This window comes from Brienomyrus brachyistius, chromosome 14 (assembly GCF_023856365.1).
Source record: "Brienomyrus brachyistius isolate T26 chromosome 14, BBRACH_0.4, whole genome shotgun sequence".
Lineage (NCBI taxonomy): Eukaryota > Metazoa > Chordata > Actinopteri > Osteoglossiformes > Mormyridae > Brienomyrus > Brienomyrus brachyistius.
In genome coordinates this window covers 10,751,871-10,767,047 of record NC_064546.1, presented here as the reverse complement: position 1 = coordinate 10,767,047, position 15,177 = coordinate 10,751,871, and the positions used below count along the sequence as shown (strand labels likewise).

Here is a 15,177-nt window from a genome sequence, read left to right as displayed (position 1 = left end):
CCCAAAGGAAAGTGCATACACTCGGAGAATACACAAATTGTACACACAAACAGCGGAGCAACCAATCCAAAAACCTTACTGGCAGATTGAAAGTGCGAGGCACTACTAAATGAGCCATTGTACCACCCTATTGCTACATACGTTAACCAATCAGCAGTAAGTCAGGGATCTGTTTTCATGTCCGGGAGGTTGTGGGATCAAATCTCTTGTCCAGCAGACCTGCTCCTCTGATATCCTACATGCATCACTTTCATTTGTATGTTTAACTTGCTTATAAGTTGAACAGCTTGTTGCTGTGGTACTCATTTGAGTTTACACGTTTTGTCTGAATGACTCAGGTGTTTGAATCTAATTTATGGCACCTTCTTTATCATGCTGTTTTTATGAGCTTCTTTCTTTGGTTGGTTTAAGCAATCTGTCTATCTTCATTCAGGGGCCCCTACAGCGGCGGAGAATCCAGCACCGGCCTGGTGGACAGTCTGCTGAACTGCCGCGGCATCTGGGACACGCCGAACATCTTAATGCTCCATGTCACGTCCTTCCCCTTCGCCCTGCAGACCCAGTACACCCGCATCAGCCCCTACAACGAGGTCCACTGGCCATCCACTTTCAGCAACGTGAGTGCTGCGTAGCCTTTACACTGAGATCGCCCCCTACAGGGAATAACAACAATGGAACATGGAGATGCTGTTTTCTGATTTGCTCTCTGCTTAGCCAATCTTCATGACATTCTGCACCTTAATGTATAATGACAGTATATGTAAAGAACTATTTAGATTTTTTTTCTGCAGAATGCCTTTCAATTTCTTAAGGATAATTGATACGGGGGAGGGGGGGGGCGTGTTTAAAAATAAACAGCATGACCTGATGAAAATGCTTGAGTTTCCTGTCCTGTGACTTGTTGATTGGCAGGACATGGACCTGTACCATGAGAAGACCAAGTATTTCGGGGTGTCCGAGTTGCTGGAGTCGACTCGCTCAGGGAGTGGGCTGCCCCTCCTTCGATACGACAGCTCCTTTGAGAGCATGGCGGCCGCATTAGGAGAAAGGTAACTTTTCATCCTCTCCACCTCATTAAGAACAAAGAAAATATGGACATTAAAATGAACTGGGGTTAGAGGAGAATTATTAACTAATTCATAATTTGTTTTTTTCTATGTCTTAATAGAGACATTGTTTTTCAGATCTATAGCTGAGTAAGTTAGGGATCTATGCCCATGTTCGAAAGGTTGTGGGATTGAATCCCATATCTGGCAGAACACTTGTATAGCTTGTGGGCCCTTGAAGGCCGTAACCCCAAATGCTTGAGGGATTCTGGATACTTGCTGTCCTCGCTCTCTGTCCACAAGCTTTCTTAACTTGTACGTCTCTTTGGACAAAGGCATCTTCTTAAATAAATCTGGGACTGGTCCGTCTCTCCACTCAGGTTTCCCCAGCTGCACAGTGCCATCATCCGGACCCACGTGCTGGTGCAGCACTACGCACTGGCACTCATGGTGGCTATGGGCCGCTCCTGGCTCCAGAAGCACACCTCCGTGGAAACGCTGGAGATGGTGCAGAGCCTTCTCCGCTCCTCCCGAAGCTGCCCCGCCCACCACGGGCCCATGGTGCTCCTGCGCATCCCCTCGCTGCCCCTGGCCTCTCTGGCCTTCCAGCGCCTCCGTCAGGTCCGTGACGGCCTGGGCCTTCAGGATCGCTTCGAGATCATCCTGGGAAGCCCTGGAGCACCCTTGTCCATAGGCAAGAAGTTCCTGGACCAGCTCAAGGTTTGTTCTAGCCCTCTTTGTTTTGATATAACTTAGCTTAGCAAATTAGGATACTGTTCCTTTGTTCGGATGGTTGTTGGTTCAAATCCCAGGGTTGGCTGAGTGACTCTGTTGGATTGCAAGGCCTTTTCTTGTCACTTTGAGTAAAAGCATCTAATAAATAATTGAAAAATGTAAATGAAGACCCATATATTGGGGTATGTGACATGTGTGAGTTTATGGAGTAATGTATTAAAACTGCGAGGTGGAGAGAACGATATGAATACGAGATTCACAGCATTGGCTTGAATTGGCAGCCTTTCTTTTGGTGTGCTGTGAAAGATATGGTAGACAGTTTGTTAATTATCGCATCGCTGTCATTTTTCAGATGTGGTTGAACATCCAGGATTCAGACTGGGTTCCTCACACGTACCTGGAGCTGGAGGCTCTGCCCTGTATCCTCATCTTCACTGGCATGGACCCCCAGGGGGAGTCACTGCCCCGGTAAAGTTGCCTCTCTTTTTAATTATTGAATTATATGCACTGTATTGTAAGTACCATAAAAAACAAGGGATTAATCACCAGTTCAGAGAGTTCTGGATGCACTTAATAATCCAGGAAGTTCGTTGGTAGTTTTGGTTGAGAGAAACATTATCTTTTACTGGCTGTAAGCAGAAATTGGCAGTAAGGTGTTATCAATCTTTTATTTATTTTTTTACTGTGCTGTAGAATTCATTTGACGTTTGAGGAAAGGAAGACATTACTGTGGGGATGAAACTAGCAACTAGGCAAAGTGTTTACTGGACAATTGATTTATTTAGAAAAAAAATGTCAAGGGCAGGACTGCCTGTCTGTGTGGCGGACAGTCCCTGTTAGCTCTGGTTGTGCTCGTTTTGTTCCCGTCATGAAAAATGTCAACTTTCAACTGACTTCACTCTTAACTCAGTTCGAGATTTTGTTTGTTTAGCCCTTGCCCTGATTTTTTGTGTTTTATTGTTTTCTTTGTCTCCCTTTTCTGCTTTTATGTGGCTTCGTCTCGTTGTGTTATTTGGTACATGGTTTATAAGAGGCTTTTGGTTGAACTCCTGTTGTTTTCGAAGAGCTCTATACATAAACATGACTTGACTTGAAACATGATTTTAGTCTTAGCAGAGAGACTTATAGTATCTCCTGGTAGCACCTGAGCAGGATCTCCTGCTGAAGTGAGTCGTCTTCGTTGTGCGTGTCTGTGATTTAACCCGACAGCATCCTCTCCCCCCCGCAGATCCCTGAAATACTGTGACCTACGTCTGCTGAGCTCGTCGTACCTGCAGCGCACCTCCCTGGAGCAGGAGCTGGGCCTGGCAGCCTACCTGGTGAAGGCCGACCCGCAGGGGGAGAACACGACCCTCAGCGACTTGTCTGAGAGCGACCCAGAGAAGATGAGCGGGACTGACAACGAGGACGACGTGGTGGTGCTGGATAGTGAGTAGCTACAGCCTTGTTGTCATCTACAGGAAACATAAAGAACATTTGGGTGGGCAACGTTGTAACGTACGGCCCAGTCACAACACGGAAGTCAATGTTATGATCTAAAAACTGATGCATCAGGGGTCTGAATCGCCAAATGATTTGGTTGAATTTCGTACATAACAGCTTCTGCGTTTTTGAACACAGACTGGAGGCCGTACTCTAATACTAAAAGGAAGCAAGCAGCCGCACAAAAAATACTCACTCAGTATGGAATTCAGCATACTCACTCAGTATGGAATTCAGCATACTCACTCAGTATGGAATTCAGCATACTCACTCAGCATGGAATTCAGCATACTCACTCAGCATGGAATTCAGCATACTCACTCAGCATGGAATTCAGCATACTCACTCAGTATGGAATTCAGCATACTCACTCAGCATGGAATTCAGCATACTCACTCAGCATGGAATTCAGCATACTCACTCAGTATGGAATTCAGCATACTCACTCAGTGTGGAATTCAGCATACTCACTCAGTATGGAATTCAGCATACTCACTCAGTATGGAATTCAGCATACTCACTCAGTATCACTATTATTTTTGACATCCAGTATATCCTTTACGTGAAAAATAATGAAAAATGAAGACAAAAAATAAGGAAATGTGTCAGACTGGTTAGTAGGTATAGGTTGTTAAAATGTGTTGTGTGGACCAAAACTGCAACTTAGTCAGTCATATTTCTGGAACTTTCTGTATATTTATTTTGGTTAATCTCTATTCCAGCAGTAAACTGTCGGCCCCCTGTCCCGGAGCAGCCCTCCCTCGTGGCCAGACAGGTTCCTGACAGCAGCGTCCTGGACTTGGACAAACATGGGGGCCAGCAGGCTGTGAGCGGAGCTGCCGGCGCCCCCCACAGTCAGCCCCGCCCTCAGAGGACGCCATCCAAGTCGACGTCATCGGGCTCCTCCTCCTCACAGTCACCACGGGGCTTCCAGTGCTCCTGGGCCCACGGCCTGAACCGGGCGCCCGTGGTGCTGGTGCCCAAGGTGGTATACGACGTCATCACATCGGTGGACGGCAGCGGCCTGCCCAAGTCCACGTCCTTCCTGCCGCACCGCGCAGTCGAGTGGGCCAGCTCTTTCCGCCCGCTGCTCAGCAAGATGATGACCTGCACGGAGCAGTCGCTCTACTACCGCCAGTGGACCGTGCCCAGGCCCCAGCACATGGACAGCAGCAACCGGGCCGAGGGTCGTACCGACAACTTCCACCCCCGCCGTCTTCTGCTCAGTGGACCTCCCCAGGTACGGGACTGTCCAAAAAATGCCTGTCTAAAATGCACAGCTGCAGTCCTCAAGGGATTATGCTCTTTCACAGTTTAACATCTGAAATGTTGGTAGCATTATGGAGATAATAATTATTTGAACATAATAATTAGCAACTAAATCATAAATATATACAAATAGATAATGTTATATGCTGTGCACATTTATACTTGGTGTGTAACATTATTTATATATATATTTGGGATCCTGGTTCGATTCATAGGTTCGATACATAGATTTTTTCATACTCAATTTCATACTTCAATTCTATTTCAAATCTATTTTATTCTGTATAATTTTATTTATTCTTAGTGTTTTTCTTAATTTATGTTCAGTGTTGTTTTTGAATGTATGCACCAATACTGACAAAATTAATTCTTAGCTCATGTAGGTGTACCTGGCCGTTAAAGTGAATTCAAATTCTAATTAAATGAATATCTATCAAAATGATTTAGAAATGAATTCATTGTTCAAGAAAGTACTGGAAGCTTAGATTCCTGGGTAAATGTTATCCTCTTTCATCTGTCTTTTTACTTTAAAAGATCCATTAAATAACTTGGAAAAAAAGAATTTGGTTTGGTGCAGAATATAATGTTGTGTCTGCTGTATGTCTAACGTCCTCGGGAAGGTTGGGAAGACCGGAGCCTACATGCAGTTCTTGGGCATATTGTCACGGATGCTCATCAGGCTGATGGAGGTGGATGTATATGATGAGGAAGACATTCATTCAGGTAGGTGGGCTTACAGAGCACTGTCGTGTTTGGGAGAAACTTTCATGTAGGTCTACTGAAAAAGGTGTAAAATACAGCAATACGACTTTGCAGTCTCAGAGTTTGTTATCTATTATTTATTGTCACTGTACAGTATATTAGTGTCTAAATGTACTTTAAATCTGTGTCCTGCGCCACTGTATGTCTGTCTGTCTGTCTGTCTGTATGTCTGTCTGTCTGTACAGTATGTATGTATGTATGTATGTCTGTCTGTCTGTATGTCTGTCTGTCTGTACAGTATGTATGTATGTCTGTCTGTCTGTATGTCTGTCTGTCTGTACAGTATGTCTGTCTGTATGTCTGTTTGTCTGTCTGTCTGTCTTATGTTGTAACGAGCAAACAAAGCATGTTTGTTTAGTTTTTTCTTTGTGTTATTATTCAGAGGTACAGACGACAACCATTCAGTATCACCAGCCGGGTACCGTTTGGCCAAATGCCGACATCCTCAAAGTCATACCTTTCGACTATACGGTTCACGACCCCAAGTATGAAGACATCAGTGGAGTGTACTCTCCAGAGTACACCACTGGAGGTGAAGGTTAGCACTTTAAGTCTTTATTATCACTCAAGTGCTGCAGCGCACTAATTAACCGTATGTCGCATGATCTTGTGAAGATGGTTTTTAAATGGCATCTCTGTAATAAATTTTTCAGTATTGTTTTATGGTTGCATTTGTCCCAGGATTTAAACCAACGACCATCATGGCCCTATCAATTGCAGTTCATGCAGTCATTGTTTGTTTGTTTTTTTCAATGCCAAACAGGAAGTGCCAGAAGGCAGGATGATGTGTATCTGAGACGCCGCACCTCCAGGATTAAGCTGTCCAAGTACGCTGCCTACAACACCTACCATCACTGTGAGCAGTGTCACCAGTACATGGGATTCAGTCCCAGGTTCCAGGTGAGCACTGCTGGCCTTCTGAGGGGTCACTTACATCCTACAACAGGGGTGGGCAATCTTTTCACTGCAACTCCCTAATTCGAGTACTAATTAGAGAACTGATTGGCTGAAGAGTCCTCACACCTGGGATTGAACAGCTGACCTAAAGGTTATTCCGAAAACCTGCCCCCTGCTATGTCACAATGTCACATATGGGTTAAATGCAGAGGACATATTTCGTTGTTGTGCGCTATGGTATGTCAACAATAACAATTAATCACTTTTACTAAAACTATTGTATACAGAATCACGGGTGGGACTTGAACCAACAACCTTCACAAGATTGTGTTTTATAAAAAGGCATATTCAGACCAGCTTGATCTTTTTTTATATTTCCATCCATTAATATCCCTGGAAGCTACCATCATTTCTTCCACCACAGTCTAGCTGTCAGTCGGCTAGAAGCCTCCTCGTCTTGTGGGGGGCCCATGTGTCGTCGAGCGTGACCCCCTGTTCTCTGTCACCCCAGCCGTATGAGTCCACCCTGCACGCTTTCACCTTCTCTCACCTGCTCCTGGGAGAAGAGATACAGCTCTACTTCATCATCCCCAAGTCCAAGGAGCACCACTTTGCTTTCAGCCAGCCTGGCGGACAGCTGGAAAGCATGAGGCTCCCGCTCACTTCTGATTGGGTAAACCGTACTTCTGCAAACCATTTAATTCTGGGCCTCCTGAGCAGGAGCCGTGGGATCCGATCGCGGGCGACGTCACGTCTCGCGTCAGGCAGCGCCGAGACAGTGATGAGGTGGCGGTGCGCTTTTCGGCTGTCGGCTGCACAAGCTTCTCCGTCAGGCGTCTGCGAGTTGCCAGGGCGATAAGCAGCGCATCAATCCTGGATTTGGCGCTTGGATGTTATGAGCGTGTCGCGAGGGAAAAAGGTGATTTGCGGGTACAGGAGCCAGAGGAATGTGTCAGCTTCCCCCCTGCTTCCCAGCAGACGTGGGGGTGGTACAGCCAGGGGCGTCTGACAGTTTATGGAACTAGAAATAAACTGGAAATTACTATACCAACAGAAATACTGGGAAGGAAGATAAATACAAAAAAACAAGCCAAGTTTACAAAGAATGACACTGGTATCGTAATGAAAATGAAGTTACCAATTAAGTTGTTGTTTGAGTATGATAACATTTCACATGGTTGGCACCCCATACTGGGCTATTTACTACTTGCGATCTTTGTGTCTGGGATAAGCTCTGGACCTCCGCTGGGAGGGATGGATGGATGGATGGATGGATGGATGGATGGATGGATGGACGGACGGACAGAATACTTCATGATTATTTTTGATCTTTTTGCTTTTTTTCCCAGAATCCCGACTCCATCAGGAGTCCCATTTTCACTCCCACGACAGGACGGCACGAGCACGGCTTGTTCAACCTCTATCATGCCATGGATGGGGCCGCCCACCTCCACATCTTGGTCATCAAGGAGTACGAGCTCTCGGTCTACAAGAAGTACTGGCCCAACCACATCATGCTGGTACTGCCTTCTGTATTCAACGGGGCAGGTGTCGGTATGTGCAGCTCCGGATCCCACACATCTTACCATCGTATCCTTATGTCAGTTTACCAGAAAGAAAGAAAAATTATGCTGTTGTTCATGACTTTTCTGTGTCTGTATTGTCCGGGGCTCATATTAGAAGGATTTAGATTAGATTTATAATAGAAGTTGGGTTAAAAGTTCTGTTACTGTTATATGTAATCAGTAATAAGCGGGTAAAATATTACTAAACATTGTGGTGCCATAAAGGGGGGGACAGTTCGGACAGTTCCAAGGGCCCTTGACGGACAAGGGCCCTAAAAAAATTTAGAACATAACTGGATTGATCTGGGTTGGGGCCCCAATATTATAAATTTTCGTGAGGTCCTAAGATACCTAACAACACCCCTGCAAAACACAGTGATAAAACTAATACGATCAGCTCCATTGGTTTGCTTAATACCAGCCATTAATAGTGCACATGCTTATTCTTTACAGAATTATTGTTTATTAACTATTATTTGATTTGTAGGCTTATTTGGTTCCATAGCATTAATAGCATATTTTCTTACCTGTTGTATTTATTAAACTTTAGACGAAACAAGCGTTCTAAATAATGTTGTCAAACTACCCAAAAGTGGGTCAGCCCTGATCTCTGGAGCCTCTCTATTGGTTCCTGCAGGTGCAGCCCACTTCCTGATCAAGGAGCTGTCTTTCCACAACCTGGAGCTAGAGCGCATTCGGCAGGTGGAGCAGGGGAGCCGGCCCCAGGACGTGTGGCCCTTCATCATCTTGGCAGATGACTCCTGCGTCATGTGGAATTCCGTGGAAGTTGACACTAGGAGGTATCGATTCGTCCGTGCAGTGACTGTAACCAGTGATTTAATTGTATGCCTCGAGTGCACAAGTCTGGTGTAAGTGACTGATTGATTGATATTTATGCTTCTTGATTGGCTAAAATTTGAAGTTTGTAATAAGTATATCAAAACATTTGAAGAGCAAATTTCCACACCTCAGTCCATGAGGTATGTTTTTGTGAAAATTTCTTTGAGTGTCGTAAATTTAAGTTCCTTAGATTATGTGAAAACTAAGTGAGTTTTGGTTGTGGTTGATTTCTAGTTGTTCTAGTAGACTTTAGGTCATTGGCGGTCTCATCTAGCCTTGTTTTGGTCATGTGCTTTACTTATCGAAAGTGAAGACCTGCTTCCGTTACTGTACCCATATTCACCACCACATACCTCGGCCCTCTGGGACAGCGGGGGGTCAGCGGCTGTGGAGAGGAACGTGTCACTGAAGCAGGTATTACAGCACATGGAGTCATCGCCAGAGGTCACACGCTATGGGCTTTGCGGCCTCAGGAAATGGTCCAGCAAAGGCACCAGGCTGGGGCAGCATGGGGAGCCCTTCTCTCGTGGTCACCTGCATGACTTCGTCTTGCTCAACGTGGATGTTACACGGGATGTCCAGTACAACCAGAACCGGTAGGGAAGCCATCTTGCCTGTTGGTACCTTCCATGTCCGATCAGTGTGCTGAATATTTACCTACGGTACTGTGTAAAAGTTTTAAGGCAAAGCAGATAATGATTAAATGATCTTCATGTTGGCACACAGTTCTGAAATCTGCCAGTGTGTCAGCTTAACCCTTTCAAAACATCTCCTCAAGTCACCCCAATATTTGTAGCAACCATCCGATACACCAATTTGCTAACTCAACTACTAGCGCAGCATGCTTAGCTAATCAGCAACTCATCAAATTATTTAACTAATTAAGTTAATCAATTAATTGAGCTGGTGGTGAAATTTAACAAATAGATGGAATTCTGTTTTTTTATTTTTAAATTTGCATATATGTTCTAATCTTATATTGTATTTTTTCTGATCAAATACACACTTACTACCCAGATAAATATTTTTTCTTTGACTGCCTAAGACCTTTGCATGGTGCTGTATGTCATGCAAAAATTAAATAGAATGGATGACAGGTTCTTTGTAATGTTCCTGGGTCTTGTCAGGTTCACGTGTGACGACGTGGACTTCAACCTACGCGTCCACAGCGCTGGGCTGCTTATCTGCCGCTTCAACAATTTCAGTGTCATGAAGAAACAAATCGCAATTGGCGGACACCGCACCTTCATCATCAAGACCAAGGTCACCTCAGATCCCATGTCTAAGGTCTCGATTTTCTCCTTGACCTTAGCAATATGCATTGAGTATCTGAAATGGTAACTGTGCCTAGATCATAAACTAGGTTTAAGGTTCTGCTGACAAGGGATGAATCTCAATATGCGTACTTGGCCATACTTGTGTTCTCATGTACCTGTTTTACGTCCATTGCTGGGAACCAGCTGCAATTCTAAGAACACAAGTGCAGAGAACGGTAAAAATCCCCAGATGGTGGTCTTGCCCTGCCCCAGATATCAAGGACACATCAGTTGCATCCTCACCAAATGAGATCAGTCCCATAATTCATTGCGTCCTAAGTTTGTTCTTGGGAGGCAAGTTCGCAAGACCGGCTTGCCGAGACCATAAGTACAGTCTTTGCATTCTTGGTATTGAGATTCACCAAAAGATAAATGATAACTGTGGAAAAAAACTGAATATATCCTGCCCTGTATATCACACTGATGGGATTAACTGTAACTGCTGCAGGTCTCATTTTTGTATCATTTCATTTCTACTGCAGTTCATAAAGATGCAGTTTCTGCTGAAGTAATTAGAATCTATGGCTCTGATATGGGGATAAATCAGAGAAATTGTATTATTGTCTATACATGCAAAACTTTGGAGGACCTGGACCATAAGATGCCCATGGGAAAAAAAATGTTCTGAGGGCAGAATGAAAATTGATTGGTTCAGAGAGTGAACAAATCAGATTGCACAGAAGATGGGTCCAAGCAACTAGAAGAGCTGGGACCAACCAATCAGATGTCCCGCCTCATCTAGTTGCTTGTCCCCATCTTCTATACAATCTGATTTTTTAAATCTTTTTTTGTTCTGCCCTCAGGATGTTTTTGTGCAAGTAAAACTCCCACGAGCATAAAACACATCAGTATAAAAGTAATATGCATATTATGCATATTTATGTAATTATGTGGTCTGCAGAGTAATCATCTCACTTTTGGGCTCTTGACCAAGGCTCTAAACCTCAACTGTTCCAGAGGCACAAACTCTGGCCCAAAAAACTCCTCTCTTGGAGAGCAGGATGGGGTATACTGAGACTCATGAATCCTTATATACTTTGCACAAATGGCAAATGAAATTTGTCTTGCCTTATCCCATCTAATGTCTTCCGCCGTCTTCAGGTAACGGACATTCCTACCTCAGTGCCCCCATCCCAGTACATCTGCGCCCCTGACAGCAAGCACACCTTCCTGGCCGCCCCGGCACAGCTCCTGCTGGAGAAGTACCTGCAGCACACCAGCCAGCACATGTTCCCCCTCAGCATGCGCAACTACAGTCACCCCGTGCTCTCCGTCGACTGCTACCTCAACCTGGGCCCAGAGGTATGGTTGAAACGAAACCCTGGTCTGGAGTTTTACTTTCTGGATCTGAAATTTCCACCTCTGCACAAGAAGCTTCCTTCACAGTCCATGACCCACAATCTGGAAAAATCCATTGATGCTCCTTTCATTGCAGCAGATGGTTATCTTCTTCGATAGTTCCTTTCACTGGTGCTCCCTTAAGAGGCCCTTCAAGTCTGTATAAAAGCAGGTATTAGCAGCTGGAAAGCGCCAATAACAGCTGATGAATATCCTAGTTGCATATCTCTCATTGTCCATAGCCTCAAAGCGACCTGATTCAATTTCCACCTACACAGAAAGCCATGAAAATGACTAATTGAGAGTCGTCCATTAGAGATGTGTACACAGGTCTCTGAGGTCACCTTTGCTCTCAGAGGAGGAGGAAAGGATCTACTCAGTAGGATTAGAAGGTGTGTTCAGTTTACAGGCATGAGAACAACCTAGACGTTTAGTGGAAAGACAAAGTCTTGTAGAAATTACAGATGCAAATCACATCAGACATTTTTCCACCTTTTTTCCTATCTTTAATTGTTTCTATTTTTCATGTGAAAACCCAGTAGATATTATACAAATAACTGACATCAAATCCACAGGAGCCTAGTCGCGTTAGTGTGGATTCCTCATGTACTTCATGGAAGCGCATCTTGCAATTGTATCACCAGTAAAACGGTTTGGCTAAGTTTACATATTTCCATACCTGAACTTAATAAATTTGCAATTTTTCTGGTTCTGATTTCCATTTGGGGTTAATCAGAATCACTTTCGTTGATGGCAGCCGTGTGTTCCTCTCCTTTTGGGTATGATTTTGAATGTGATTGGCTACCTCAGACCTGCCCCTTCATCCTTAAAGAGTTTGCACATTTATGCAATCAGAGTGCTGCATCTTTTGCAATTTGAAATGAAAATATTAAATTATGCTTTATTTGCTATTTGTGTAAATATGAGTACAAGTACCCATTATTCTCTCCTTTAAAACATAAGCACATATTTATCTAGGGTGGGGTCAACATTTTAAGGGCCTTACTCAAGGGCCCAACAGCAGCATCAGTCCGTCAACCCAAGGATTTGAACTGATGACCTTCTGAGCCGAGTCCTAAACTGCTACTATTTATCCTGTTAATTATCTGTTTGGTTTTATTGGTTGCGATGTCAGATTAACCAGAAAACCTGCAATTTCAGGATAGATTTTTTCTTATCCACTGTGTCAGGCCAGTGTCAGGCTCCGCTGACGTGTTGGCCACTGTCCCAGTGACCGTGAGATCAGCGTGTCCCTGCCGTCCCCGTTCTAGGTGACCGTGTGCTTTGCCAGCTCCAGGCCGCACTCCATCAACATCAGCACCGCCGGGCTTTTCTTCAGCGGCCTGCTGCTCTACTTCTGCGACTCCTTCGTCACGCCCAGTTTCCTCAAGAAGTTCCAGTTCCTAAAAGGTGAAATCTTAAGGCTAAAAATGTATTCCTTGGAAAAAATGAGCTCTGCATTTGGGAGGTAGTAGTTAATGATAACAGCATGGGTAAAGTTAATTTGTTTCCTTTGCTTTTTACTGACATGTACAGATAATAAGGGCCTACAAGGTAAACTTACTTATCAGTTTCTCCGTTGTATTTAACCCTTATTCCTCAGTTGTACATCGTTTTGTATAGAAGTGTCTGACAAATAAATAAAATCGAAGTAAATGAAAGCTCTTCCATTTGAATTCCGGCACATTATTTATCTCAGCTAAGCCACGGTCTGTGACCACAGTTAAGCCTGTGCAAAGACCAAACCCCTACAGCCCGTTTTGCGCGACCAAAGAACAAAAGGGTCTGACCTCTGTCGGCGTCCCTTACTCCACGCCCAGGTGCCACCCTGTGCGTGATCTGCCCAGACCGCAACTCCCTCCGCCAGACGGTGGTCCGTCTGGAGCTTGAGGACCAGTGGAGGTTCCGGCTGCGGGACGAATTCCAGACGGCCAACACCAAAGAGGACCGACCCGTGTTCTTCCTCACGGGAAAACACGTATGAGCCGCAGGACCCGTCCTGTGCAAACCAACACCAAGACAGCTACAAACCTCCTACAAATAAGATCGTCCTCTACTAGATCTTCATCAAGATGTCGAGGTTGTATGTTCTCTTGGAAACAGGGAATTTATTTAAAGCTTTTCCTTAAATGAAATATAAATAAATCAAATTACAAAACAATCCAATGTACTCAAAAAAGGCCTTTGGCCAAAGAATACTGTCATTTGGTAAATATTTATCCATTCATCTTCCCGCGGCTTGTCCTGTACATGGCATGGAAGGGCAAAGCACGGGTTCACCCTTGATGGTATGTCAGTCCATCCCAGTCAAATATGATATTTCATATTTCAGTTTTCATGATTGATTCACATTACTAACTGGATACGTCTGTATGGGTTTTATCTAAAATGTAATTTTGTTTTATATACCCTTATGAAACTTGTAAAACTCCATGAGTGTTTTAAATATTGGTGTAAATGCTTTTTCATGTATTTATATTTAAACGTTTGTCATTTACCGTGAAACATACCAAAGGAGATTTTGTACAAGAATATTTTTGTAGCGGTTGGGTATTATACCATTTTTATTAGTTTTTTTTTTTTTTTTTTGAATGTTGTGAAAAAGTGCTCAGTTTTGTAATATAAGTGTGTTTAATGTAAAAAAAAGTACTTATTTGTGTAATCTGACATACTGAGATATACTGTACTATGTACAATGCTATTACTCTGTTCCTCTGTGTGCCCTATTGTGATTTCACTGCAAGAAATGAGTGATTTATATTCCAAAGACTGTAACACAGTAGTACTGTTTCATTCTGTATATAATTGTATAAAATGACTGTCTTGAAGTGTGTATATATGTGTATATATATATATATATATATATATATTTGTAATTGACCACAATTGTTCCTTATTGTGTTACTTGACTTGTTTTTCACTGTTTTTTAAACAGTGCTTTTAAAAGTATTTTACCATTTTAGACTGATTTTGTATTTAACTCCCACATTGCACATTTATAAATCCTGTTTCTTTAGTATTGTATTTCCAGCGCTTTATTCATATTCCCATTAAAACAAGAAATCTTGTCAATAAAATATTTTTTGGTTTAATAAAATGGATGCCAGGATTAAATATTTAGGGAAATTCTGCACTGAGTTCAGGTGTTTAGTTCCCCAAATTTGATCTGGATATTCAGAGATGGTCACACATGTAATAATTATAATGAATAATCAGTTTCCAGCCTTTTCACTGATGGTCTTGAGTAAAATAAATCATATGTCAAATTATTTCCATTTGGAGGACCCATTCACGTGATCTTCAGTCAGCACAATTCACCGATTCACCCAGTCTGATGTCTGGGGTCTAGACGGGGCACATGGTGAAAGATGGGAACACCTAGGACAGGATGCATTGTCCTAATGATGCCAATGATGTGGGTTCAAGTCCCAGGCAGCTAATATAAATTGTACTCTATTTCCGTACTGTAAGTTGTTTGGATAAAAGTCAGGTAGATCAAAAAATTCCTATGCACCCCCCCCCCCCCAAAAAAAAAAAAAAAAAAAAAACATTCACCAAGAACATTGTTTGTTATTAGATTGTAATTCTGTTTTTTTATAATGCCATCCTAAAACAATCCTGGTATCTCCCAGAGGCGTACACCCCCAACGCTCTGTCACTCACCCCCAACAACAACTTTTACCATCAACCCCCCGTCAACTTTAAATTTCCGTCAAATTTGTCCAGGACAAGCGGTTATGGAAAATGGAGGATGGATATATCTACATTAACCACCAGAGGGGGGTAGTGTTCTTTTTCTGCGTTCTGCAGTAGGAGCTGAAATTGCTGTCTTGCAAAATTCATTTAAGCGGTGCCTACGGCGAGTTTACACGGTGATTAACAAAGAGATGCATTACAGCACTATAATAGAGCGTGCCTACGCATTCT

The 15,177-nt window shown here is 43.4% G+C and overlaps 1 protein-coding gene across 5 annotated transcripts in view; it reads left to right on the top strand.

Moving 5' to 3' along the window:
• Positions 1 to 14,251, top strand: part of greb1 (growth regulating estrogen receptor binding 1) — a 30,377-nt gene extending 16,126 nt beyond the window's left edge. For 2 of the 5 annotated variants that reach the window (XM_048975483.1, XM_048975482.1), the window contains exons 16-32: positions 434 to 617; positions 913 to 1,049; positions 1,427 to 1,766; positions 2,134 to 2,249; positions 3,010 to 3,209; positions 3,986 to 4,503; positions 5,153 to 5,255; positions 5,677 to 5,832; positions 6,058 to 6,194; positions 6,703 to 6,864; positions 7,541 to 7,745; positions 8,394 to 8,556; positions 8,968 to 9,192; positions 9,724 to 9,859; positions 11,014 to 11,214; positions 12,522 to 12,660; positions 13,071 to 14,251. In XM_048975483.1, coding sequence (XP_048831440.1) covers positions 434 to 617; positions 913 to 1,049; positions 1,427 to 1,766; positions 2,134 to 2,249; positions 3,010 to 3,209; positions 3,986 to 4,503; positions 5,153 to 5,255; positions 5,677 to 5,832; positions 6,058 to 6,194; positions 6,703 to 6,864; positions 7,541 to 7,745; positions 8,394 to 8,556; positions 8,968 to 9,192; positions 9,724 to 9,859; positions 11,014 to 11,214; positions 12,522 to 12,660; positions 13,071 to 13,234 — 3,286 coding nt within the window. In that variant the 3' untranslated portion in view covers positions 13,235 to 14,251. Of the gene's footprint in view, positions 1 to 433; positions 618 to 912; positions 1,050 to 1,426; positions 1,767 to 2,133; positions 2,250 to 3,009; positions 3,210 to 3,985; positions 4,504 to 5,152; positions 5,256 to 5,676; positions 5,833 to 6,057; positions 6,195 to 6,702; positions 6,865 to 7,540; positions 7,746 to 8,393; positions 8,557 to 8,967; positions 9,193 to 9,723; positions 9,884 to 11,013; positions 11,215 to 12,521; positions 12,661 to 13,070 lie in introns of all 5 variants that reach the window. The other 3 variants (XM_048975481.1, XM_048975479.1, XM_048975480.1) reach the window with 2 other exon arrangements.
• Positions 14,252 to 15,177: the final 926 nt, after the last annotated feature.